This window comes from Parasteatoda tepidariorum, chromosome 3 (assembly GCF_043381705.1).
Source record: "Parasteatoda tepidariorum isolate YZ-2023 chromosome 3, CAS_Ptep_4.0, whole genome shotgun sequence".
Lineage (NCBI taxonomy): Eukaryota > Metazoa > Arthropoda > Arachnida > Araneae > Theridiidae > Parasteatoda > Parasteatoda tepidariorum.
In genome coordinates this window covers 59,497,249-59,525,220 of record NC_092206.1, presented here as the reverse complement: position 1 = coordinate 59,525,220, position 27,972 = coordinate 59,497,249, and the positions used below count along the sequence as shown (strand labels likewise).

At 30.6% G+C, this 27,972-nt stretch overlaps 1 protein-coding gene across 3 annotated transcripts; it reads left to right on the top strand.

Moving 5' to 3' along the window:
* The first annotated feature begins 22 nt into the window (after positions 1-22).
* On the top strand, positions 23-26,677 carry LOC107446231 (choline/ethanolamine transporter FLVCR2-like). 3 transcript variants are annotated; one of them, XM_071178696.1, is made up of 11 exons: positions 23-2,354; positions 13,147-13,616; positions 16,614-16,792; positions 18,255-18,399; positions 18,524-18,658; positions 20,294-20,361; positions 20,573-20,676; positions 22,055-22,165; positions 23,426-23,531; positions 24,115-24,226; positions 25,342-26,677. In XM_071178696.1, the coding sequence occupies exons 2-11, from the start codon at positions 13,283-13,285 to the stop codon at positions 25,398-25,400; spliced, it is 1,353 nt and encodes a 450-aa protein (XP_071034797.1). In that variant the 5' UTR covers positions 23-2,354; positions 13,147-13,282; the 3' UTR covers positions 25,401-26,677. The 3 variants fall into 3 exon arrangements, with proteins under 3 accessions (XP_071034797.1, XP_042896548.1, XP_042896547.1); XM_043040614.2 differs by lacking the exons at positions 23-2,354; positions 24,115-24,226 and adding exons at positions 4,678-5,093; positions 23,608-23,719 and having other exon boundaries at positions 13,143-13,616; XM_043040613.2 differs by lacking the exon at positions 23-2,354 and adding an exon at positions 4,679-5,093 and having other exon boundaries at positions 13,143-13,616.
* The last annotated feature ends 1,295 nt before the right edge of the window (positions 26,678-27,972 follow it).

Sequence of the window (27,972 nt, the reverse complement as noted above, 5' to 3'; positions counted from 1 at the left end):
GCATGCAGAAAATATATTTGCACATTTTATATATTTTTTGCTTAGAAAAGTTGGATAGTGTATTTATAATTTCTTTTCTTATAAACGTGATAGAAATATTGGCACAGGTTGAATAATTTTATTGTGCTTGTTAGCTTCAGCTTTATTTAGGTGTCAAATTGAGCTATATTATTGTGCAAGTTGATCACTTTTAAACTTAATTCTGCAACACTAAATTTCAGCTTGAATGTAAGCAATATTCAGCTTAATATTTTGCTAAATTTCCAGCAAATTTGCTCAATATGATAATTATTAATTGAGACATATAAAAATCATTCCATTATATTTTTATGAGTTAATTTCCTTTTTTCTTATTAGGCATAAATTTTAGTTTAAAAAAATATTTACTGCACACTTTAAAGAAATTATGAATAATAATTCTTTGCTGCTAAATTTTGAACCAATACTCTTCTTGAATAAATAGTCAACTTAAAGATAACTGGGAATTTTGTCAAATTTCCCTTGCAAAATAAAATTTTAATTTATCGAATTAAAGCAAACCTAGTACATTTTCCAGAACATATATATTTAAAAATATGCCTCTTTCAATTATTGTTGCATGTTTCGGTGCTATACTATGAACTTAGCTGAGTATTTGTGTAGATTCTTTAAGCTATTATAGGATAAGCTAACGGGTTCATCGCGAACATTTTATTGCAATATTTTATTCAATAGGACGTACGAACCGATGTGGTCATTTTTTCGCGACAGGTACACTTTCCGACAACTTCTGACAATTTATTTTCCAGACCGTTACATTTGCCCGACGGGTCCGACATACAGGAAAAATGAGTGCAAGATAAGGTCTCCGTTGGTAACTGTTTAACCTTTTAAATAAGGCTGAACTTCTTATGATGAGAAAGTGCAAGCGATATTTAATGACTGTTTACATAGTAATTGTTCATGTTGTGCATTTTTCCTCTTCTTTTTAAAGGACTTCGAATATTTTAGAATTATAGTTAAAACTGGGTAGTGCTAAAAGGCTAGTCTCTTCTTCTTCTTCTTTTTTTTAAATTTTTAATTATTTACCAATTTTCTTATTCATTTGATTTTTTATTCCTTTATTTTTTTAATTCTTTTTTTTTTTTTGGTTTCGATTTAGTTTTTTATTCTTTTGTTTTATAACTTTTCAAAAGTTCCTTTTACTTGTTAGAATTTTTTTCTCGATTTTTTTAAACATTTTTATTCGTTTTTTTCCAACAAATGAGTTGGGCAAACGAACCTGTCTTGCAAACGTATCAATTAGGAAAATGAGCGGTCGAGCAAACGTACCCGTCGGACAAACGGAGTCGGGAAATCGGACCATCATGAACCGAACTGAATCTTACGGTATGGGCCCCGGAGATCATTTGGAGCATCACGAACCAGATACTTGATACGAGTATGAATCTTACCACGTACAATTTTAATCTAACTATACAATATCTTTTCTTAAATATTTCTGAGGCTTTGATCCGGCATTTAATTCAAATGATTACAATCCAATTTTAACAAATTTAAAAATTACATTTAACATTGTTGCTGTTGTAGCCCATTAACGTCGCACTAGAGCTGCACAATAAGCTATTGGCGACGGTCTGGGAAACATCTCTGAGGATGATCCAAAGACATGCCATCACAATTTTGATTCTCAGCGGAAGGGATGGCACCACTGCTTCGGTAGCCCGACGACCTGGACGTGAAGTCGAGCACTTTTCGGCAAAACAGTTTAACGAGGACCAATATTGCACACTTTCAATCCCTACGCAGACTGATCCAAGTGGTCACCCACCCGCACACTGACCGCAGTCAGTGATGCTTGACTTCAGTGATCTGCTGGGAACCACGTCTTAACGATCAGTCCACTACACGACAAAAGAAAACATAAAAGAGGCATTTTAATACGAAAAAAGAAACACACGTGTAATGCTTTTGTTTATTATCTACATATAATGCAAAAATTCTGAGTGACCTTTCATAAAATGTAACATACATAAGAGTAAAGAAAACAATAAACAAATATTAAATTTGGAAGTATATATAATACCTATATAAGTCTGAAATAAAAGATTAATAGCATGATTGTTCTTCTTTCTATTGTACGTAATTGAAATAAAAACTCTGACAAGACGTAATTATATGCATATGAGTTACATTTTCTATATTTATATCTTTGTGAATTGCATATATTTTACCCAAAATAGACGCGCCAGACATTTTCACGAGTGACCTGTGTTATTATGTGAGTATAAATTGCAGCCAAGTCCAGTTTTATACCCTTTTTATCATTCGGCATTCAAACTATTTGCTGAAAAGTTAGAAATAAAATTAGGTAAGTTCATTTTGGGTCTTACTAAAAAAAAGCAATTAAAATTTTTGCATTAAAATAAAAAAAAAATTGTGTAGTTTTGGCTAAGTAATATAAAGAAATAGCACGTTTTCTGTAATTCGCATAACATTACGAAAAATAAATAAATTTATAAATAAATAAATAAATACGTATCATTAATCTTCAAATAACGTTATTTCAAAACATCTTCTAAAACCGTGAACTCGAAAATTCTTATCATTTATAATCGATTTAATTGAAACTTCAACAGAATATGCTAAACAAATTTAATCTTCATTGCAAATAAAATTGTTTCAAATGTTTTTCACAGTTATTGAAGATTTAAGAGGTATAACTAAATTTTAAGTTCATTTTTAATAAATTATTTTCAATTTTCGCAAAAATAATTCTTAAAAAATGTTTACCTGCAAAATAAAGGGTATCAATAAGCTGATAATTTATCACGTTAGTCGAATGAATATTGAAGAAATATATATAGAGTCTCTTAGAAAAATTCCAAAGATTATATTTAAATTTTTATGATATAATTAGATTTTTATGATTATATTTAACTAAACACCTCCACATTTATTTCAAGAACTATTTTAAAAATTCCTTGGATAAATGCGAATCAAATAAATTTGTTTTAATACAATATGCAATCCATTCACTTTGAAAAACATAAATTTTTCTTTTCAAAACCGCACAGATGTTACTCCTTAATATAAAGGTTAAAGTAACATTATTTTTTTTTACAATGAAACAACTCAGTTACGAATAAGAGGACAACGGCAACAAAGTACTTTTTATAAAAAGAAAAAAAAAGAAGAAAGAAAAAAACGAGGAAAAAAAAAACGAAGTCTTGCTTACTTAATGTTATCAAATTTGGCGAATCATGAAATATTAATCATAAGATATTGATAGGTGAATGAATTGCATTATCTATTTAATGTCATTAGGTTTTTAAACCATAAAAGTTATTGTATTCAATAATTACGTTGTCACCTTGTCATATGCTACCAAACATAATTGTTATGAAGTGAAAGGAATAAGCTGGTTTTAAAGGTTATTTTATTCTTAGTAATTTTTCTTATAAGAATACTTAACATGACGTCATAACTGTTGCAAATTACAAGTTATTAAAATAAATTAATTGCAAACAGAAAAATGATTTGAATAGGGTTTTGTTATACGAAGAAAATACCGATATTGCTATGTGAATTAAAAATATTTATACGGTGAGCAATTAATTCAATTAAGCGTATATTATCGCAATTGCGTGTGTGTGTATCGCAATTTAAAAACTAAGACTAATTTGTTTTAAATAAAAGAGGAAGATGAGGACAAAGCAAAAATATTTTATTAAAGCATTGTTGATCACCAGCGAAAAAGGTTCGTTTAAAACCTTTAAAACCAGTTTGGTTGCCATGAAAATGCTTATAATAAAACTTTTTTCATTGTCAACAGTTTATTTGAACAATCAATCAGGTTTTAATTTCTTTCGTCCCATCTTCGTCAAAATTGATTCTTTAGATTTCTATAGTAGATATTTCTATTATTATTATTATATTTATTTGCTACCCCTAGTGCGCACATTTTCGGCCGACTTTATTATTTGGGTCAGGATTCTAAAAATTCTAATTAAAAAAAGTGATTACGGAATATCATGTATTCTTGCAAAAAAAGTAGCGTTGAGTCGTAGTGCTCAGGGAACAGAGCATTTGCCTCAGAATGAGGTAACCCGTGTTCAAATCACAGCGATGGCTGGTCTAAACGAGTTCCGCACACGGCTCACACCGATCACAGGCCTGACGTAAAATATCCTCAATTGTAGAGGAATAATGGGCTAAAGTCCCCTTGCCGTCAGGCTAGCCATGGGAGACATTCGTGGTTTTCCTCACCATGTAAGGCAAATTCGGGTTAGTTCTATCAAAAAGTCCTCCAAGAAGGCTAATTTTTCCCAATACTTCATCCAGGAGTTCTTTTGTCTTCTGGATTGGGTTCAAAATTAAAAGGTTACGGAATCGAACATCGATAGTCGTTAACTCAGAATTGAGTCGGCTGTTCAACCACGGTTATAAAATTAATAAAATAAGTGGCACTAACATAACGATAGTGGAAGATATTAGCATTTTCTCACAGAGTATGCCCCAACCTTTAAAATCTAACCTTTAAGATATTATGGCTACCTTTAAGATACTATAGCATTTTCTCACAGAATATGTCCTAATCTTAAAAATCAATTTATATAAAATTTCCACTCGATTGGTGAGCAAAATTTCGATTACTTTTCTTGTAAGAATGAAACAATGATATGTAAATCACGTAATTACTAGTCATTTCGCATCTTCGAAATTCCCTCATTGGAGAGACACATAAATATTTCATTATTAGATCAAACTGTTGAATTATTGTCTAGAGCTTGCAGATAGATATACGTAAGGTGTAATAACCATTGTATTATAATAGTCTTCTCATCTTACTCTACTGAAATAAAAGGTCATTTTTGTCGAAGCAAGTTTCTTTACTGTCTCTTAACAGTTAGTTTGTAGAACTATGATTTTTTATATTGTATTGTGTGAAGGGCTCATTATTTATTCAGTTATTTACCATAAGTGCCTAGAATACAATAAAAGATTTCTTACGTCTGAATCTCATTTATTTTATTTCTCGTATTATATGACTAAGAGAAAATGTCTCAGTATTTTTCTGGAAAGTTAAACTTTGTTTCATCAGCAGATAGCAGGTAACAATTTTTTATTCTTAAAAACTATTAAAAAGGTCATTCTTGTAATTATAACTTTAAAAAAAGATTTTAATTTTCTTTCTTAATATGTTTGGAGTAAAACTTATTTTTAAGCTGCTAGTTGACCAATTCCTACATGTAAAAAAAACCCGTTAAAGTTACCGTACTGTAAGTTAATGACATTTCCGGTTAAAAACAACATAATTTTAGTTCTAAAAAACAAAATATAGGTTATTTGAACCATTCGTTTGATAATTTTAACGTTCATATGGTAACGTTTTACCGGAAATCCTGTTTTTCAAAATTGTAGTTCTTATTACTATACATTTAGAAAAAAGAAATACGAAACTGAAACGAAAGTTTAACCGAATGGATGGTTTTTATACCATGCTCTAAGATATCGTGACAAATATACCAAATTTTACAACTTATAATAAAACTATATTTTACAGTTAATTTTACCAAAATCATTACCAAAGCGCTTCGGAAAATATACGAGATTTTGGTGTTTCCTTAGAGCTAGAACGGTAAATTTTACAATATTCTTGTAGTTTTGATAATATTTTTTTTTCTTAGTGAAAGTTGTTGGAAAATACTGATAATTGAAGCTTACCCCCTTCTCCGAGCTGAGCTTAAGTCGCTATCCTGAATTGGGGGAGGCGGATTCAAAAGGGGGATTATTTGTTGTTATTGTCGTAGGTCATTAAGTCAAGGGGTGGGATTGTTCTTGTTTTCCAGTGGCGCCATCTATGACCAAGAATTCGACTTCTGCCACACTCATATGTCACACCCGCTTATAGGGTGGACACATTCATACATCCACCAATCGTAATTTTGACCTGAACCTGAGAATGATCAATCTGCAATTCAGTACCCCCAGAGGTATAATTTGTTATGGGAACATGGAGGATTTTGTGACCGGACAGATTTAACGTGAACCGGTCACTATTTGATGCACCAGCTGGATTCGAACTCCCGCTCCCACAGGCGTCAGTCCAGCGTCCTGCCAACCAGTCTATCACGGCCCGGGGAATTCTTAAATTTTATTATGTAGACGACTGGTGAAAAATTGTTTACTAGGCATTTCTTTTTTTCATGCTGTAACAATTAACACCAAAATAAAGTTGATAGAACTAAGGTGTTATAAAGAATTTAGTTAGTATGAATTATAAAAAAATATAAATTTTGATAATACTTATTTTCTAGTCAGAAATACTTAACGAAAGAAGCAATTTTCTTAACTGTATTAAATGAGACGAATTAAAAGTCGGTCGATAGGACAAATAGTTCAAAAGTTATTAAAGTATATATATATAGCATAAGGAGCAGTTTTGCGTTTATCTCTACCTACCTATCCATCTTTTATTAAAATGTAAACAAGAGACACATTGTAATCCTAACGCAAAAATTACTGCTGAGTAGAATAAGGTAAAAAGTAAGTCGATATGACTAATGGTTAAAAAGATAGGGTAGTTTGAAGTATAACAAATATGATTTTTCACTTGTACTTTTTTGTGCACAAACTCATTATAACTTCAAAATTAATATCGGAGTTTGATTTTAGACGGTAAGATAAGCTTTTATTGTTCTAAATTGTAAACTATTCATCACTATTAACTTTTTATTGGGTAGAAACGCAATTCTATATATCTGTTATAACTCATAAAAAATTTTGGTAGTCATGATTCAATCTTAATTAATCTTTATCTTTTCGAAAACAAGCTTATTAAGATGATTTTCTGAAAAGTTTTTTTTCCCTTTTCTGTTTTGATCTAAACACACTTTCAGTTTTGACGAATAATAGTTCTACCAATTTAATTTTAGATTTATTGAACTTAACGTAAATATACATAAAGCAAAGTCTCTTGTCTTGATAGTAATGCCAGCCGCATAAATAGGTATATAAATGTTATACTTTAATGTATGAAACCTTTATAACTCTTACAGCTTTTAAATTATAAGTCCTTTCGACTGGGTTTTGATCTCTTTAAAATTAACTTAAAAATGTATAGGATTCAGTACTTTGTTTGTCTACATATCAATCTGAGAGATGTAGATAGGTATAAGTGCAGAACTGAAATTTTTATACATAAAACTTTTTTCCTTTGGAACTATTAGTTTTGACAAACTTCTTTTGGTTTCATTCAGTTCAACGTGTTAAAAAATACATAGGAAATGATATCTGACTTGTTTAGACAGGAATTTCAGACACGTTTATAGGCAATCAAAATTGTACTTTTTTATACTTTATACTTACTAAATCTATCTGAAATATTATATCAGCCGAATATCTGCCGATTTTAATTTTGTACATAAAACCTTTTAACTTTTGAGTTATTAGTTTTATCAAATTTCCTTTGGTTTCGTTAGATTCAGCGTAAAAAAATACATAGGAAATGATATATGATTTGCTTTGACAGGAATTTCAGACACGTTTATTTATAGGTAATCAAAATTTAATTTTTTTTATACTTTATACTTTTACTAAATCTATCTGAAATATTATTTCCGTTGATTTGAGTTTTGTACATAAATTTGTTTTTTACCTTTAAGGTATTAGTTTTATCAAATTGCTTTCATTTGATTTAACGTAAAAAAAAAAAAAAAAACATCGAAAATGCTGAAAATGATATCCGACTTGTTTAGGCAGGAATTTCAGACACTCTTATAGGCAATCAAAAAATGAAATGTTGTCTAAAATGCTTTCTTACCTTAAAGGTTAATACATATATGTAATTGAATTGAATATTAAATACATAAATGAAGAATGTATATCACTTTAGCTTAATTTTAATATAATCCAAATACAGCAGTATAATATTCGAAATTCGATGCCGTTGATGCGGCAAAAGATATTAACTTACAGTCCTGAAACTTTGTATACATACGAGGGTAGCTATTTATATTTCCGGCCTAATAATGAAAAAACAAATATGTAGGATCGAAATTGATTTTATTGTTTTTCAAAATATTCTCCATGATGATCCATAAACTTTTGCATGCGTTTGAACCAATTTTCAAAGCACTTTTTCCAGTCCGATTGAGGTAACTCCAAAACATGCGTTTTGAATGCATCAACCGCTTCTTCGGGGGTCGAAAATCGTTGTCCACGTAATTTATTTTTGATGTGTGGGAATAAGAAGAAGTCATTGGGTGCCAAATCAGGGCTGTACGGCGGATGACCCATCAGTTCGATCTTCCGCTCCGTCAGAAATGCCTTTGTTTGAGTCGATGTAAGTCAAGGCCAGAAATATAAATAGCAACCCTCGTATTGCTTTCAAGAAATGGTAACTTTTAAGCAAGTTGCCTCAAACCAATAAACAAAATTAGGGATTTTTTCATATAAATGTTTGAGTTTTAGATATTTTTAGTCCAGTTTTCACTATTTTAGTCCATTGAGACAGAAAATACTCTCACTATTCCAACCAACCCAATACATATGATGGCCAATCGTTTTATTCACGTGTACCTCGTAGTAGTTTTGTATTAATATGCCATATAAATAAAATAAGCACAATCTGTGATATATTTTAGACGCGGAGTTAATAGTTAAGCATGTAACTACGAGTTATAAAGGCTGCAAAATATTTTGATTGAGAAAAAAGCTAAAAAAAAAGAAAACAGTGCGTGGAGTCTCTCCGTGCGGAAGAAGTGAAACTTCGTAATGTGGAAATGAAGATAGGAAGGGGTAGAAATTGATTTTTAGTGAAATCATATTGTTTCTTTAAGACAAACTTTATTAACAATGCTTACAATTCACAATTGATCGCATCTTTTAATAATCATTTTCGAGTGGAGAAATATCCAAATCTATAACATTTACAATTGGATTATGATAACTAAAGTAAGATACGAAATGTTTGAGTTCTATTTTTTCAATATTTCTTGCAAAAACTGCATCAATGGTAGTTTCACCTGTTGGATCATTCCTACCATTTATCATTTCCAATCCAAGTTTGCCTTTAAGGAGGTTGATAATGTTTCAGCTTCAGATAACGAGAAATTCACATTAAAATCTCCTGCGAGGATCAGAGGCCGCTCGTTGCCATGGTAGCGTTAAACGTTTAACGCAACCTTGTTGGAAGTCGCATTAGAAGTTTCACTTCAATATTTTGTAAATTAAAATCAACGGTGAATTAAATTTAGAAAACAGTTGTTGAATGCACAGAAGGCACCCCAGGATTCCTTCACTATATTATTTTTTTTATCATTTTGTTCATCAGAAGTTTCACTTCAATCAGTCAGAATCAATCAGAAGTTTCTCTTCAATATTTTGTAAATTAAAATCAATGTTGAATTAAATTTAGAAAACAGTTGTTGAATGCACAGAAGGCACCCCAGGATTCCTTCACTATATTATTTTTTTTTATCATTTTGGCGAATCTTTTTTAACAGTTGTTGAATGCACAGAAGGCACCCCAGGATTCCTTCACTATATTATTTTTTTTATCATTTTGGGTCTAGTTTTATTTCAAACAAACTTTTTTTGTCAATAAACCTCTGAAATTATGTTAGTCTTTATCTTTTAAACAACTTGGTTTTCATTTGTCAAATTGTATAATAATTAGGAAAAGCAAATCGCAAAGCAAATATAAAGATAAAGCAAATCATTCATTGCTGATCTGCATCTGATGACCAATTTACTTGGCTTTTCTGGCGAATCTTTTTTAATTAAAATTTTTCTTCACGCAAAGAATTACGTACAAATTTTTTTTGCGGTAATCCTTTGCATTAAACTAAGAAAATATATACAAAGTCTATCTTGAGCCAAAATTAAATCAAAGATGATATCCAAGAGTTTGCAAAAGATTCAGAAAGCAAGTGTACTAATACAGAAACTGTGCAAAGAGGAAAATGACTGGAAAACAATCATTGGAGTAAAAAAAGGGCCCTTCAAGGAACATATGTGTTTGTGAAACTTCATTGCTGGACTTTATTCTTTAAATAAGCGTTATCTCAAAAGGTCAACTGTAGTACTGTGACTTAAAAATTCATCCTCTTTAAAGTCCATCAAGAAAAAACATACAGGCTAGTTCTAAAATGTAATCCTGAGCCGCGATGGTTCAGAGGATAGAGCGTTCGCCTTCAAATGAGGTGAACCGGGGTTCGATCCCGGTGATGACTGGTCAATACGAATTTCGCATCCGGCTTGCACCGACCACAAAGCTGACTTGAAATATCCTCAGTGGTAGACGGATCATGGTTTAGAGTTCACTTGCTATCGGACTAACAGTGGGAGGTTCTCGTGGTCTTCCTCTCCATATAACGCAAATGCGGGTTAGTTCCATCAAAAAGTCCTCCACAAAGGCAAATTTCTCCCAATACTTGATCCAGGAGTTCCCTTGTCTTCTGGATTGGGTTCAAAATTACAAGGCTACGGAATTGATCATTAGTAGTCGTAAACCCAAAAATTGGGCCGGCTGTTCAACGACGGTTATAAAATATAAAATTATAAAATGTAATCCTCAAATTAAGAGGGGTGATGAAAGACAACAAGAGGATGAAAAGTCACCGTGGAACATGGGATCACTATCCACATCGAGAGGATGAAAATTGGATAAAACGCATGTCCGAGGAAATGGATTGGACACGCAGAGCTGGTTACACTGCCACCACGTTCGCCGGATCTCAATTTGTGGGAATTTTTCCCATGAGGTCACATTAAATCACTACTTTATGCGACGCCTATGGACACATAACGAAGACTCTCGTCGCTTCAGCAGACATCAGAAACACATCTGGCATCTTCTATCGAGTCCGAGAATTGTTTTTACTTCGTTGCAGACATCAACGTTGCAATGACATCAGACAGTGCCAATTCGAACAACTCTTACAAAAATTAATCAAATAAATATTTCGTAGTTAGCAAGTCTGTAGTTTCTTTTGTAGCTGTTTTCAAAGCGGTGTCGTAACCTGCATTGGGTTTTCGCAATTTTTCCTTTCGACTCTACATATTTTACAGATTTGAGACTCTATCCTAAATTAATAAGTTTCCATCTTCACGATACCTTCTATTACCCCTCTGAATTTGTTGATGTAATTTTCGTACACCCTATATAATACTATTAAATATTTTAACAACAATTTTGCAAAAAAAAAACTTCTTACGAAAATAATTACATATTAATATATTGTAACCACTATATACAAATTACTTAAATTTACACATATGCAATTCAATATATAATTAATTTATTAATTGTTACATAATTTAAAGCAATTAAAATCAGTATTTAAGTTGCTTTGCAACAACTAACTTTTATTTTACGAATTTTAAAAATTTTTCTTAGGAAACGAACTGAAAAAAAATTAAACACAACATAATATTTAATGCAGGAAATAAAAATGCAATCAAATTCTAACGAATCACAGATAAAGTAACCAAAACTTGATTGATTGTTAGAAACCAGAGAGGAGGTGGAGGGTGTTGATTACTATCTCAAAGTTTCACCAGACATTCATACTAGTTTTGATGTTTTTCTACAGCACTTTGTTCCTTCCTCGCTTAAATATTAATTTGCTTCTCAAAATGTGGGTAGCCAGTTGATTGCATTCATAAGAACTACAATAATGTTAGCATTCTTATAGAACACCGAGTATCAAACTATGAAAAATAAAAACATCAATTTTTTAAAATTAACTCTGAGTTTTTGAATAATATCACACTGCATGATATCATAATACTTTGAGCACTTTTTGTGCGTAAATGTTTTTGCTTTATTACGGGGTAAAAAGTATATTGATTGTCATGATAATAAATCAAACAAAAAACGATAGATTAAATTTATAAAATTGTAGAAAAAACGTTAATTAAGTAAATAAAAAAAATTACAATAATTGATGAGTAATTTTCTATAATTTGAATAAACTGGGAACATTATTTGCGATTTAACTACAGAGTTAGAATTTTCATTCCAAAATTACGATAAAATAATCGGCAGCAGTCCGTCCGTAAATTAACAGTAAAGTTTACTGTAAAGTTCGTATTTTAACTTTACGGTTTTGAAACTATTTACAACTAATAGGGTTAAAAATATCCCTGAATATAAAACTATACGGTTTTTTTAACTATTTACAACTAGCATGGCTGAACTGAAATAAACGAAATTTAACTGGACATTGGAGATGGTTTAGCAGTTTTATGGTCTTAGCCATCAAGGTATCGTATTCTAATAATCCATAATCACAAACTGGAGAGTGCAGAGGACACTGGAAACTCTTCATATGTTGAAGGTAATGGGGGAAATGAAGGGAATCATATTCTAATAATCCATAATCACTAACTGGAGAGTGCAGAGGACACTGGAAACTCTTCATATGTTGAAGGTAATGGGGGAAATGAAGAGAATCATATTCTTATAATCCATAATCACAAACTGGAGAGTGCAGAGGACACTGGAAACTCTTCATATGTTGAAGGGAATGAGGGAAATGAAGGGAATCATATTCTAATAATCCATAATCACAAACTGGAGAGTACAGAGGACACTGGAAACTCTTCATATGTTGAAGGTAATGGGGGAAATGAAGGGAATCATATTCTAATAATTCATAATCACAAACTGGAGAGTGCAGAGGACACTGGAAACTCTTCATATGTTGATGGTAATGGGGGAAATGAAGGGAATCATATTCTAATAATCCATAATCACAAACTGGAGAGTGCAGAGGACACTGGAAACTCTTCATATGTTGAAGGTAATGGGGAAAGTATTGTAAATTTGGGAAATATCAACGCTGGGACTGGAACCTTCTGTCGGTTATGGATTGACAATTTAGACCTCTCGGCTAAGCATGCACCCATCTGCAACGAACTAAGTGGCTTCAAAAGGTGATTTTAGTTGGTGAGATGAAATTCTGGTTGTTTTACCGTATCAGGTTAAAACCGTTATTAAACGGTTTTTTTTTTACAGTTAACGGTTTCAATACCACATTATTTATGGTCATTTGACTGTTTTGCTAGAATATGATAAAATAGCTAATAAATTGTTATTTAACCAATTTTTTCCGTAAAATTTCTAAGTGTATATTTTTGTTTTAAAATTTTAGGTAGCTGATGTTCGATGAAAGTAAATAATGAAGAAACTTGAAGATTATTTTTGTGAAAAGTTACTTTCTAAACAAAATGAGACTACAAAAATACATTAGTTGAAGTAATAAAGGAATGAATTGTAAAAATAGCAGTCACAATGGCCATTGACGCGAGCACAAGAAGTGAGAGCTCAGTCTCAACCATGGAGAATGGAACTTGCAATACAACTGAAATCAAATGTTATAAAAGACGATTCTGGATGCTTTTTCTCTTCAGTACCACGTCTTTTCTTTGCGGCGTACTCTATACCCAGTATGTTGGTATGGCAGACCTTAATTGCTGTTATTACGGTGTGTCTCAAGACGCGGTCAACTGGACATCGATGATGTTTATGGTTGTTTACTTGGTGGGAGTGTTACCAGCTTCTGTGATCATCAACTACATCGATTTACGATGGACAGTAATCCTTGGAGCACTTTTTAACACAATTAGTAATATAATAGATTTTTTCCTATAAATTTAGCTGTATGCGTTTGCGAGGTTCTTCAAAATTAAACATTTTATAATAAGTTGTGGAATATATAGTACTTCTTTGATTAAAAGCAAAATTAGATATGCCTGCTAATTTTGAAAGATGAATTACTCTATATATGATAAACTATTTTTTCAGCACATAAAAACTACTTTATTAGCAATTTTTTAGTAAAGTCTATGGTAGAGTTTTTATCAGAAAACCTTTACCATAGACTCTATAGAGAACTCTACACAATGCGGTGTTATTTTTTCCAGTAAAGAGAATTTGTTAGGGCAGCGGTTCCCAAACAGTGTTCTGCGGAAGCAGAGGGTTCTGTGAAAGAGTCAAAGGGATTCCGAGAGTGTTAAATTTTCTTAAAGTTATTTTAAAAATATTTTTGTAACCTGTAATTATATTTATATCCAATTATTAATCAATCATTTACTTAATATTTACATAATACATATCATTTACTGCGAAATTAGACAAGAAAAATACCTATGATGTAGAAATGACAATTTTTTTTGAAAAATATAATTTTTCTAATAACAAAATGAAACGGATTTGCATTTTAGGGAAATTGATTTATTTCTAATCGCGCTTTTCAAATCAAAAGGAAATAATTAAATTCGTTGAGAAAGACACAACATTTTCAACGTTTGGCCTTTCCTTTTATTTTCCAACTATCATCCTTTATAGTTTTCATTTCATTGAATACCATAATTCGTCTTATTTTAATCATTTTTAGCTCATGCATGTACATTATAAATAAATTACTTACTAGAATAGATTCAGCTCCAGGACTGCAAAATCAACTGTCGGTCATAAAACTGAATTTAGCTATGAAATGATGAAAAAATTGTGCTCCTCTTTATAAATATTTTTGAAATGCCTTTTATTGGTTCATACGTTCACAATTGTCCTGATATGGTTTATACATAAAGTCGGAGTTCCGGCGAAAGAAGCTCGATCTTTTAGGGTTCCATGACAGAAAAAATGGGGAGCCTCTGTATTGGGGTACATTCTAAGTTAAAAATAAAGAAAGAAAAATATAAATACGATAATAGGATATATAATCAAGTTCGTGTCAGATTTCGTCTTTAAGTTAGTTTTCAAAACATTAATCAGAGCAAAGGTGGAATTATCTTATCTATTGTAATTTTAAATAAATTTGAAATAATTTTATTAATTGGATGAATAGGGAGTTAGGAACTTCTTTCCATTAGGAACAGGAAGCCTTTTAGATTTATCAGACAAATAAACTAGTTTTCACGATTTTAATTCCTTTTTTCATCTGGCCGTTCTCAACAGTAATTCTTTAGTTTAGATAACGGCTTTTTTTATCCATTTTAATATTTAATTGCAACCACAAATATGCAGGTTTTTATAACTTTGAGTTTAATATGGATTTTAAAAATACAAGGGTAATTCTTGAGCATTTTGCAACAAAATTAAATTGCAATACAACAATAATAGATTATTTTTGTAAAAGTTAAATATAAAGTTTATTCATTTTCTGTTTCATCGATATTTTTTTTTCTTCTCTTCTACAAATTGGTGTGCAAAACTATAGAAATTTATAGATTCTGAAATTGCGCGCAAAACATAACTAAAAAGCTATCCCTAGGTTAGTATTATCCCGATAATTGTCATTGTTTCGTAATTAGGAAATGTATTTTTGCATTCTACAATTTACCAATAAATTAGTGCAATCAAACAATGTAATGGATAACTCGTCAAGAATCTAAAATAGTTGGCTCGTACATGAAATTGTTCATTTATTCTATAGATAAAAAAAAGAGGAATACAGTAAGTGCTAAAATTATGAAGCAACGCATTTGCAATCACGGTTCGTCCATCCACGTACCATCATACTTAAAATATAGCCATGCATCATTACTTTTTGAATAGCAAAGCAATCCACACATCTTGATTCAATTGCATGAATGAATTTATCATTGTTTATTATTCGCAAGTTTCGTCATTTGAGTTGCGACAAAAAATAATAAAAAATAAACAATGAGACATAAAAACTTGCGTCGTGACAAATTTAAGAGCTAAACTTAAATTTCTCCCATTTTACTTCGCTTGACTTCTTCAATAAAAAGTAAATAAATGTTGTTTACCCCTTTGAAACTCAAGGAGCATTTTCAATTTTGTATTTAAATGCTATAAAGTTCATGCTATAAAGTAAACTTCATCAATTCATTTGAAGTTTATAAAGCATTCATCAAGAAGTCGTATAAATATCAAGTATAGTAAAATGATTGGAAAATTGCTAAAAAAAATTCTTCTTTGAAATGTATTATTTTGCTTGTGAAGCATAAACTTACTTGTAAATTACAGCAAAATGTATTATTCCAGAAAATACTTAATTAACTGTAGGTACTGAAGTATTATTTCTTGTTGAAATTCTTAGTTTTTTCGTTTTAAAAAACAAGAAAAATAAGAAATAAGTAGTTAAAAAATTTATTCAAAGTTTGTACTGGAAAATTACCATAAATTGTATAGTAATATTTATTTAAATAGAGTGAGTAAGTGTTGGTAAAAACTGGTAAAAATTAGTACTATAATTACTGTGAAAATTATGGTATATCTGATTTTTTTTTGCTCCGTAACATGTCCCGGTAAAAATAAATTTTACGGTAAAAAGTACCGATACTCTGAGTGCTGGTATTTTTTATTATAATTTTATCCGAAGTTTTTTATAGTGTATCGATATCAATCAAAGTGTGTATTCAAACCTTTTTCAGACAATTTAAAAGATTCTTTTTTAAACAAGTCAAACAATCAAAATATAGAAGAAAATAAAGAGGGAAGAAAAAAATTCTTAGTTACTTTTAGATAAAACAAAACCTTGAGTGATTTTTTTCAAAAATCTGAGCGATTCTTTGAAAAAGGTGCAATACATAATAGTTTGAATTTATACTTTTTAATACTATCACTCAATTTTATGCTTCTTATTTTACCACAGGTAGTACTGTACAGTTGGCAACTTTAAAACCAAATGGATTTCCATTCGTCTTAGTCAGTTCTTTTTTTGCATCTTTGTCTGAAGTAGCTGTCTTGGGTATCCCACCTTTTATTGCATCAAGATGGTTTCCAAGCAATGAATTATCTCGCGCATGCGCATTTGGAGTTTTTGGTAATCAGGTGAGGAACGAAGATTTAAACAATTGAATTTTTTTTAAATTTTTTTTAAATGTTTATGATTCAGATATATTTTTAATTAACATTTTCATAGTTGCATTTGAATTTCTACGAAATTAATCACAAGAGTTTACATTATTAGAGTTACATTTTAGTTGTGCAGCACATGAACTACAATTGTGTAAGAAATCAAGGAATTTGTAGACTTGCTGGATTATCTCTAGAACTACTGGATTGATTTTCATCCGAATCCGATATGTACATACATTGATACAATACAAAACAAATACTCAATCAACAATTGTGATACGTACGCATGATCGTGCGTAACACTCGTTGGATTCAGAAGGTATGATATTGCTCCACCTGTTTGAGGGAGTCATACCCTCTGTTAACCCTTTTTTTCTGTTTATTCCGCAACCGCTGTTTCAATCAAATTTCATTAAAATCGGTCCAGTAGTTCTAGAGATAATCGACCAAATTCTCTTAATTTCTTACATGAGTGTAATAGAAACTAAAATGTTATCTCTTAATGAAGGAAGCGGATATTAGTAATAAAAAATTTTTCTCTTTGAATATTCTAAAAGGAAATTTATACTGCACAATAATAGCTTTGTAAACTTTTTGTCATTACACAATGTATAATGTATTAAAAAAGGAAAATATTATGTGAATAAGTTCTGATATAACTTAAAACTTTCCACTAGAGATTAGTAAACTTTAGAAATTTTATGTAATTCAGTGATTAATACTTTAGAAAAAAATAAAACGATAAAATTGTTTTTTTTTTTCAAACTTCAGCCAAATGTTCGGATAAAGTGTTTAATAATATTTAATTATTTTTGATGAATATAAAAAAAAGTTTTTTATTTCATTTCCAATGAGCTGCACAATCGGTCTTACCGATGAGCAGACCTAGTGCGTTCTCCAGAGGTGGTATCCACTCTTTCAGGACCACCACAGTGATAGTGATAGGGTGAGATACCGTTGGTCATGTTAATTTGGACGTCTAGTTTCTGCCGCACTAGATGGCAGCACTGAGACTCTATTTGGATACTAAAGTGCACTAGGAATTTAATTTTGCCGGAAATGCCAAGAACCAATAAGGCACTCCAGGGATCTTTTACATGCCGCATAATCATACGACACGGCCGCTGAGGATTTTCTGTATCCCGAAAATCCGGTGTCTGGGCCGGGGATCAAATTCGCAGTCTTGGGCTCAGAAGGAAGACGACAAACCTACTGCGCCACCCAGCCGCATATGTAAAGAAAAGTAATGAATGAAAATATTCGCAGAGTTAAAACCTGAAAAAAAATCTGTTCACCTTTCTAATGTTAAATACTCTAACATTCTGGATTTCTCTCAAGTTCTGCAATATAATTTTATCACGAACTCTTAAGAGGTTGAGAAAATTGTTTAGAAGTTAAAATTGAATTTAATATACTTTACTTTTTTGTTCCTCAGCTTGGAGTTGGTATAGGCTTTATATTATCTCCCCTTCTGGTCAGCAGTGATTGTACAAAGAAAGAAGAAATAGAATTTGGTAAACGGAATGAGGCTATTTTGCTTACTGCGGTCAATGCTGTGGTATTAATTCTGGCTATAACAAGTAAGCCTTCATTCGACAACTTATATAATTCATATTTATTAATGGGAACAATTACTGTTTGCTTTTAAATGCATCATTTTTAATTTTAATCATTAAATTCAATAATTAACTATCATTCTTGTAGCTTTTCAAAATTCACCAAAACATCCGCCGAGTCTCAACGAAATGGAAAAGAAGTCAGAAGCTTCGCAGTCGATGTTGAAAGTTATTTTTAGAATGCTGAAAAATTTACATTTCATTCTAGTTTTAGTAGTGTATGGTAAGTATTGAATTTTATAAAAAAAACTTTTTTTTGGTCATTACTTTTGATTGAAATATTATATTAAAATTCTCAATTGTAAAAAAAGCTATCACAGTCAATCAATCAAATCAATTTTTCAAAATCACAAAGAAAAAAAGAAAAAAAATTTAATTGTGCATAAAATTTAATTGTGCTGTTTTTTTTTCTCCTATCGTACGAGATGGGTAATGTTGGATTTTCTTGTGTTACGCAGTTTTATGGTGCTGCCATCTATTTGTGAATAAAAGTATTTTATTCCAATAGTATTGGATAAAATTTTGGGGAGGACAGGACACTGGGAAATCTTCATGTGTTGAAGGGAATATTGTGGTGTCAACGCTGGTACCCGAACCCCCGTTCTCTTGGACATAAGATTGACAGATTAGCCCTCTCAGCTATATATACCCAGTAACAAAGAATGGCTTAATTAGGCGGACCTAGTTGGCGAGATAAAATTCTGGTTTTTTAACCGCATTACGTGTAAGCAGTTAATGAATGATTTTTCTCACAGTTAACAGTTTGAATGTCATGTAATTTATGGTAATTTTTCTGTTTTTTAATATGATAAAATAACTATTAGATAAATCGTTATTTAATAATTTTAAATAACTATAAAATCATTATAATAATTATTTTAATATAATTATTTTAAATAAGAATTTATGGTTAAATAACAATACAATTGTTATTTAATCGTCTTCCCCAAAAAAATTTCTAACAGTACACAGTTGTACAGTTGACAAAGAAATAAATGAAATACCTTGAATAACTTTTACTCTAATGATCAGATTTCCACGTATTATGACTCAATCTTAATGGTTTGATGAGATGACATCAAATATGCTAATTAATCAGGGTAGGTGACGTTTTAAATTTCAAAATCAGACACGAAAAAGTATTTTCTCTGAATAAACATGGATATTGTTTTGATGGATTATAGTTTTTGAGCCGCAAAGTATTGGAGTAACCACAATCAGGAAAATATGGTCCAAATAATTTGGTCAGGAGATAGGTTGAAAGTTTGGACGCCATAATGTTAAATTTACTTTTTGCTTATTTCGCCATATCTCAAAAACTTTTTAAGGGAATTGAAAATATTTGAGCGCAATCATAAATTTGTTTTATTCACAACTGATTTCCCACAAAAAATAATTTGAATAATTATTTATCGTTTTTTGATATTTTGTTTAATAATAAAAATTGTTTTGAATTGTAAGGTACAAATTTTTACATTATTTTAAGGAATGTAATTTTATAAGACAAAATATAATATAAATGTAAAATAAAATCTAAAATAACGAAGCATAGAAGCTTAAATGCTACATAAAAACATAATTTTTAATGTAAATCTATATATAAAGCAGATAAAAATAAATTGCATCAAAATATTATTGTATATTCATAGAAAATTCACAAATATTATTGCATGCAAATTTCGATGTTGCATTTTTTCCAAGCATGATGAAATGATAATGAAACTGTGTAGCATCGAAACTTGTAGGCCAGTTAAACTAAAGAGTTTTTATATCAGTTCTTGATTTTTATCCTAAATAAATTATTTGATTTTTCTTACTAAAACCTTTAGCAGATAAGAGTATTGCAAAACTTTTACAGGTCTTATGGCTGGATCATATTTTGCTTTTGCTACTACATTGAATGATATGATGCTTCATTATTTTCCAGTAAGCAAAAAGTTTTTCCTTCTAAATACTTAAAGAACTTATAAAATATTGTTAAATATTAAAAAATATAATCATTAGCATTGTTTTCCTTTATGTTTTAAATATCTATGAAATAATTTCCATGAAAAAAAAGCTTATTAGTTTAAATTGACTAACATTTCAAATTAAAAAAAATATTATAAAGATATTTCGTTCTCTTGTCTTTTCTTAGAATTGTAGTGTGGAAATCGGATGGATGGGTTTACTCTTTATAGCAACAGGTTTAGTGGGATCAATCTTCGCTGGTTGGTTACTCGACGTCACACATAAATATAAGTAAGATATTTTTCAACATCTTGATCTGTACTCACTAAATTTTTGTACATCGTTCGGAAAATAAGAGAATTACAATATTTACCGAACTGAAATTTATTATTATGAAAATAAAAATTTAAACTGAGTTCCTTTTGAGTTATGAGTTTAAACGGAATTTTTATATTACACTTTAACTTAAAGATAAAGGAAAATTTTCAATTTTATAGGATTTATTTAATAGGATTTAAAAATAAAATTTAAAAACTATTTATTACAGATGAGACTATAATGAGTAAATTTGTTTCAAAAGATTTGATTTTTTTACATATTTGTTTTTACGTTTAAATCAACCCTGTAAATTAAACATGAACATTTATGAATGTTAGCTGCATCTGGACTATTCAAATCGGCATTGACTTCTTTTCGGATTTATGATGTTAAATCTCTTTATAAGTTTTTCATTTCTTTAAAAAAGATGATAAAAGGGCAATGACTTTCCTTCGCATTCTGCAACACACAGCATTTTGTATATACAAAGAGTTGTCAAAATGACCATTTTGATGTGTGATCAGAGTGATTACAGATGGTCAAAATTTTTATGCTTTTTGATCTTTATTCGAATATCTTGTTAGGTTATATTTTCTCTTCTTTTCATGGCATAGACTCACTCAGATGGTGATTGGTCATTTGTAGTGATTCAAAGCACCGATAATATGAGACTGGATTAGTTCTTTGTTGGCACAGACGGTAAAGTTGTTGGTTAGGGTCTTATGTTCAATCTTGACAGCCAGTGAAAAACCGGTGTGTATACGCAGCAAGTTGTATACTAGTCCTGTCGTGGCTAAACGTCCTCTCTTTGCTTGGGGTGCAGAAGTTTTCAGCGAAGGATATCAGCTCAGGTTCTGTTCACGTCGTCTGACAATTGTCAAAATTACATGGTGGCATTCCTACCACGAGTGTTAAAAGATAGCCCTCAAAATGGAGCCAAAGTCGGGTGATATGTGAGACTGGACAATTGGGTACTTTCAACTCGAGAAGAGGGGAAATGAATATGCCTAACCATGCGATTTAAATCAGTTAAATCACTTTTCCTTCCCATATCTGAGCAAGCAACACAGTATAACTGATGACTCACTTGTCCAGCATTCCCCTGTTATGGTTATCTTGCCCTCTAGCGGCAACGTTGTGACGCAATAACTCATTTGCGTAAAACTCTGAGGTGGTCATAATAATTTGGCCACTCAGTGTATATGTTTCTAGTTTTATTTAAAATGTTATCTAGTACTAAATACTTTAAATTAGTAAAAAGATATACATTAATTAAATAAATGTGTTATTTTTACGTTCCCTTGCAAAATCATCCCGCATTTTTTAATTTTATAATGCAATTTTTTTCCAGAGAAATTTACATGGGAATTTGCATACTGACGTTTCTACTCTACATCTTATTCAGCGCTCTATTGTTAGTGGATAAGCTGTGGGTTCAATTTTTAATTACTGGCATTCTTGGGTAAGAATTGCAACTTTCTAAAATACTTTTTTCAATATAACTGCTGACATGAAATAACACAAGCAAGAAAAGTTTTTGAAATTTAGAAATTATTTCGAAAGTTATAAGAAGATAAAAAATAACAACGAGTAAATTATCAAGTGAGCTTGCTTGTTCAAGAGGCTTTTTTAAAACTTTAGAGACATAGAACCTCGAATCTAGCGCTGCATTGAATAGTTGCTTTAGTTCATCATTAATCTGTTATTCAATGCAATAATTACATAATATCAAAATATTTAAAAGATGAAATAGTTTAAAAAGAGAGAATTACCGTTTCATAATAATTTTTTTTAACCAAAAATTGACTTTACATTACTTACCTGCTTTCTAGACATGCATCAATGATCAATCAGTTGCCAGTTGATCAGTGCTGTTTATTTTTGTCATGGTCAAGATATCACATGCTTTATGAAATAGCATTGTGCAGTTTTCGAAGAAAAAAGAGCATGCTAATTGTTTGTCTGAATTTGATTAAAATTTTCATTATAAATCAAACAATACAAATGAGCGATGGCATAAGAGAATTATAATTGGATACTTACTGCGTTTGTTGCCCTTGGCAGCCACAATGTGAAAATAAATGATCGATTGATATGTGAGGTTTATCTTAGATATATTAAATTACAGATTAGAGGAAACATGTTTAAGAAAGCATTTTAGAAATATAAACAAAATGAAAAACAGATGAAAATGGCAGCCCTGTATAAGCACTAAAACTGATCTGTTGTGGGAGTAGGTGGAGCTGCTGTTCTGGGCAGCTGTGTTTCTCAACAGTAATAAGCAAGTGATCTAGTTTAACGTTTATATTTGGCCTATTCTATTAAAAATATACAATGTTCTTTTTTTTCTGAAGGTAATAGCTAAGTAATAGGCCTTTAGAATTTCGTCTTACCCTATAAAAAGGGCATACTACCATAATAAGACCCGTCATAGCGTAAAAGGTAATATATAAAATTACATTAAATTAGTAAAAGAGTGAATATAAATATGAACAAAAATAAAGTAAATCAAAACTAGCTCTTAAAAATTATCGTAAAAAACGTTTCAAAGGTAACGGAATAATTTGTAAAGAAATAGTGAAAGGTTTAAAAATATGCAGATATATTGTTGAGCTTTTACAAACTTTTGAATATATTTGAATTCTTTAGTTAATTTCGCTTGGCGTTTATTTATAAAGATTTTTTGAATTGTTCAATACAAATTGAGTTACATATTTTCTAGCTTATTTATGACGAGTTTCTTGCCAGTTGGATTTGAATTCGGTATTGAAGTTACTTTTCCTGAATCTGAGATTATATCTGCGATGTTACTTAATGCATCAAGTATGGTAGGTAATTCTATTTTGGTATGTAATCTAATTTGCTATCTTATATTTTAATAGAACACATATTACTTATTCTTAGGCATTCGGCATTCTTATTACCGAAGTAGTTTCGAGAATTTTGGACACTAAGGGACCAATTTGGTCAAATGCTTCATTTTGCATCGTTCTTTTACTGTGTTGCATCATATCAAGTAAGTATCAAAATGCGAATAAATTCTTATTTAAATTATAATTAAAACTTTTTTATTAATTTTGAAATTTTCCTTCTTACTTCTATAAAATTTCAACTCGATAAATAAATAAGCAAAATCTTTGACTTGAGCTCTTTGATGAATAATTCGTCTGTAATGCGTACCTATAACCAAATATGGCAACGTTACTTTTAAAAAGTAACGAGTAAAAGTACAGGTATTTTTAAAAAAAGTAACGAGTAAAAAGTAAAAAGTTCTTATTTTAAAAAGTAACGAGTAAAAAGTACAAGTANGCAATGTTACTTAATGCTTCAAGTATGGTAGGTATTATATTTTGGTATGTAATCTTATTTCCTATCTTATATTTTAATAGTAAATATATTACTTATTCTTAGGGCTTCGGCATTCTCATTACTGAAGTAGTTTCGAGAATTTTGGACACTAAGGGACCCATTTGGTCAAATGCGTCATTTTGCATCGTTCTTTTACTGTGTTGCATCATTTCAAGTAAGTATCAAAATGCGAATAAATACTTATTTAAATTGTAATTTTAAAAAAAATTATTAAATTTGAATTTTTGCTTTTTATTTCTGTAAATTTCAACTCGATAAATTTAACCACAAACAAAACCTTTGACTCGAGCTCTTTGATGTATAATTCGTCTGTAATGCGTACCTGTGCTCCTAATGCTTTCTACACTCGCAAGAAACTAAACTAATACTATGAGAGTTGACCGCTAAATTTTACAGATTGCCAATGTTGAAATTCAAGGTAGCATTTGGGTTACTGATTTAATTCGGAAGGGTGACATAATAGTGCTGGAGTTACGTGAAAAATTTTAAATGATAAAGAATTAAGTTTTCCTCGATTGATATGTTTAAGTCAATGCAAAATAAAAATTTTACAAAATAATGTTGCATTTTTTAAGTGCTTTTTAGTAATTAATTTAGAACTGCTTTTGTTCAGCGATTTAAAAAACAAGGTGTAAAGGGGATTAATAATTTGTACCTTGGTGTTGCTAGAAATACCAATTTACATGTTAGTGAGTTTACAAATTAATTTACATAGTATATCTTTTAACAAAATTGTATCTGACATATAAGGTAGGTTCAAACCGTTGAGAAAAGTTTCTTCTGTATTGCTAGAACATGCACATTAGTGGTAGTGATAAGAAATTTTTTCATAGCACGTAAAAGTAACAACGTATACAGCTCTGTAATTAGCTTAAATACCCACATATAACATATAAGGTAATTATGGCTTGCTCATAACAGTTCTACAAAGATAAAACCGTTATGAACTAACCATTTTCTTTCAGTGTTAGATACCTCCCTTCGATGAAGGCGAGAAGAAACTTTAAAAACTTAATTGTGGTGACGTTGCAGTGGAACGTCCTTAAGTATTATTCCTTCGAAGTTCAGACTTAATGAATGCTGACATAAAAATATCAAATGAAAACCAGATATACACCCAGATTCAACCAAAACTTTGGCAACGACATTCCTTAATGAGTGACTTACCTTGATATTAATCTATCTATGCAAATAATATTGAAACCGAATGTTTAAATTTTTTTTTGTTCAAGTTGACTCTTGTAATATATTTAAATTTATTCCCATTAGGTTTCATCACGACAGAGTACAAAAGACTGAAAAAGAATAAAGAAACCTTGGAGAAATAATTTTTATTTAAAGGCGTTAACAAGACTAACATTAAAGTTTGTCGGATTGAACGAAGATAGGACCGTTATGATGACAAGGAATTTCATTTGTAAGATTCCCATCTGACTGCAGTTTAATTGGAATAAAATTGCTGCTGTTACGGAGCCAGCGGAATGTGAAATTCTTCAATTTTCAAGTTGCAACATTTGCTTGACTGTCGATTTTTCAAACGTTTCAGTTTCCAAATTTCCATTAAGGAAAACTAAGACAGTAAATAATAAAAAAAAATTACAACTATTACTATCCGGGCATAATCCTTCGAAACTTAGAGATTATTCCCACTGCATCAGTTTAACTATATTGCCCCAATCAACTTCTCAATATCCCAATGCACATTTCATATAAAGTTTATTGAAATGAAAAATATTTTTTGAAAATACAACTTGTGTAGAACTATAAAATATGTTCTATTACAAATAACAGTTTGTCATTAAAGCACTTTATATAACTCTAAATTGTTTGCTTAAATAAAATCAAGAACAGGGGGGAGAGGTCTAAACTGTTTGGTGTTTAAATAAATAAAACTTTTTGTACGACAACTATTTTGACGATTCGGTGTGTTTCATAAAACTCGCCCAACACTGCAAATTATTCGAATATGCAATATAAGTTTATATAGCATAATGAGTTTATGAAGTTTCATTAACAGCTTTTATAATTTGTTTCAATGTAAATATTATTCAAGTTTGAAATGGATTATAATCGGGACCATCAGCTTATGTACTAATTTAGAGACGTTATCAAGACGTCTATTTTAAATTAATTTGGCAAACATTAAAATGAAACTTCTATTAAGCTGGAGTCTATGTTAGCCCTATGCTGAAAATGACACATTTTGTAAAACATGTACATACATGTTAGGGTTCATTAAACTAATTCATGAACATCCTTTTCAAAGAAAAAAAATATTATGTAAATTTATTTTTGATTTTTGAAATTTTGCATTAAAATAAGTAAATTTAGGAAGGCAATACAATATCTTCTAATCTATAACATTTTTACTGTAAATATGCATTTTCAAAAACCATATTCTCAGTGGCATTTTATTTATCTTTTCTTCTTACTACTATTTCACAACTGCAGACAGTATTTTTGAACAACTTGTTGATCTTTTACATTTACTTCACAATGTTGTCATAAATGTACTCAGTATTTTCATAATAAGCATATCAATTTTCTGAAGCCGTAACTGGTCATCAGAAAAATTTATGTCAATAAATTCTTCTAAATTTCTGAATTTTAAAATTTATTTCAGTCTAAGCATACATACATACATTCAAGAACATGGAATTTCAGTCCAAACATTATTAGTTGTGCTATAAAATCTTATTAGTCATGCTATATGCATATAAATATGCAGAAAATGATGACCGGTCCATGCATTCTTATTGGTACTTTTACCGTAGTGAAGATTTTGCAAATGGATAATTTTTTAAAATTTTTGGATTGTAATTAAACTTTTTCGATGAGGGGGGATGTAACACAGAAAGCTTCAATTAATCTTCTTATGCTAGTTTTTTTTTATTTTATTTTATTAATCTAATCGAAACACTTTCTCACACTTTTGAATTCACATCCTGTCCTTAAATCTATTTTTGGCTCAAACATGCATTAATTAAGAGCAAAATATTTTTCCCTTTGTCCTCTGTGGGAATTGCTCGACCTATTTGAAATTAATGTTTCCCAGACTACTGTTGTCAGAACTTTGCAAAGGAAAGAGAAACTGGCCAAAATAAGAGCTTCCAACGATCAGAGGGACCTGTAATAACGTCCAAACGTGAGGATAAGTTTATCTGCATTCAAAGTAAGCGGCAGAGGATTCTTAAAGCACCAGAAATCCGTAAGGAATTGAATGCTACTAGGCAGAAAACTGTGTCAGTAACGTTTGTACAACGTTGAAACTTCGTGACTATGGTTTAAAAGGTTGTGTGGCTGCTGGAAAACCTTTTTTGAAAAAAAAGAACATAGTTAAACGACTGCTATAGGCTAAAAACATGTTAACTGGTCTTTAAAACAGTGATCAAATGTTTTGTTTATTGGTGAGTCAAAATTTGAGTTGTTTGGAAGCAAACGAAGGCAGTTAGTTGGTGAGCGTATGACAACTTAATGCTTATTACCAACTGTAAAGCATGGTGGACATTCAGTCATGCTTCAGGGATGTTTTACCGGTGACAAAGTTGGAGATCTTGTAAGAATAGTGGGAATTATGGATTAAAAATATTATCACAGAATATTGCAACGTTGCGCTTTTCCGCGTGGACAGAGAATCGTTGGTAAAGGATTTATATTTCAGCAACAAAACGATAAAAACATTCATCTAAATAGTGTAGAAACTACATTGCATCAAAAGAAAAGAAAAATACCGAAAAAAATGGATTGTCCCCCTCAATCGCCCGATATTAATCTTATTGAGCTATTGTGGGATGAGCTTGATAAAAATGCGATGTGAAAACCAATACAAATTTTCGGAATCTTTACTCAGTTTCTGGAACCAGATCTCAACTAGAACATTGCAAAAACTAAAAGAAAGAA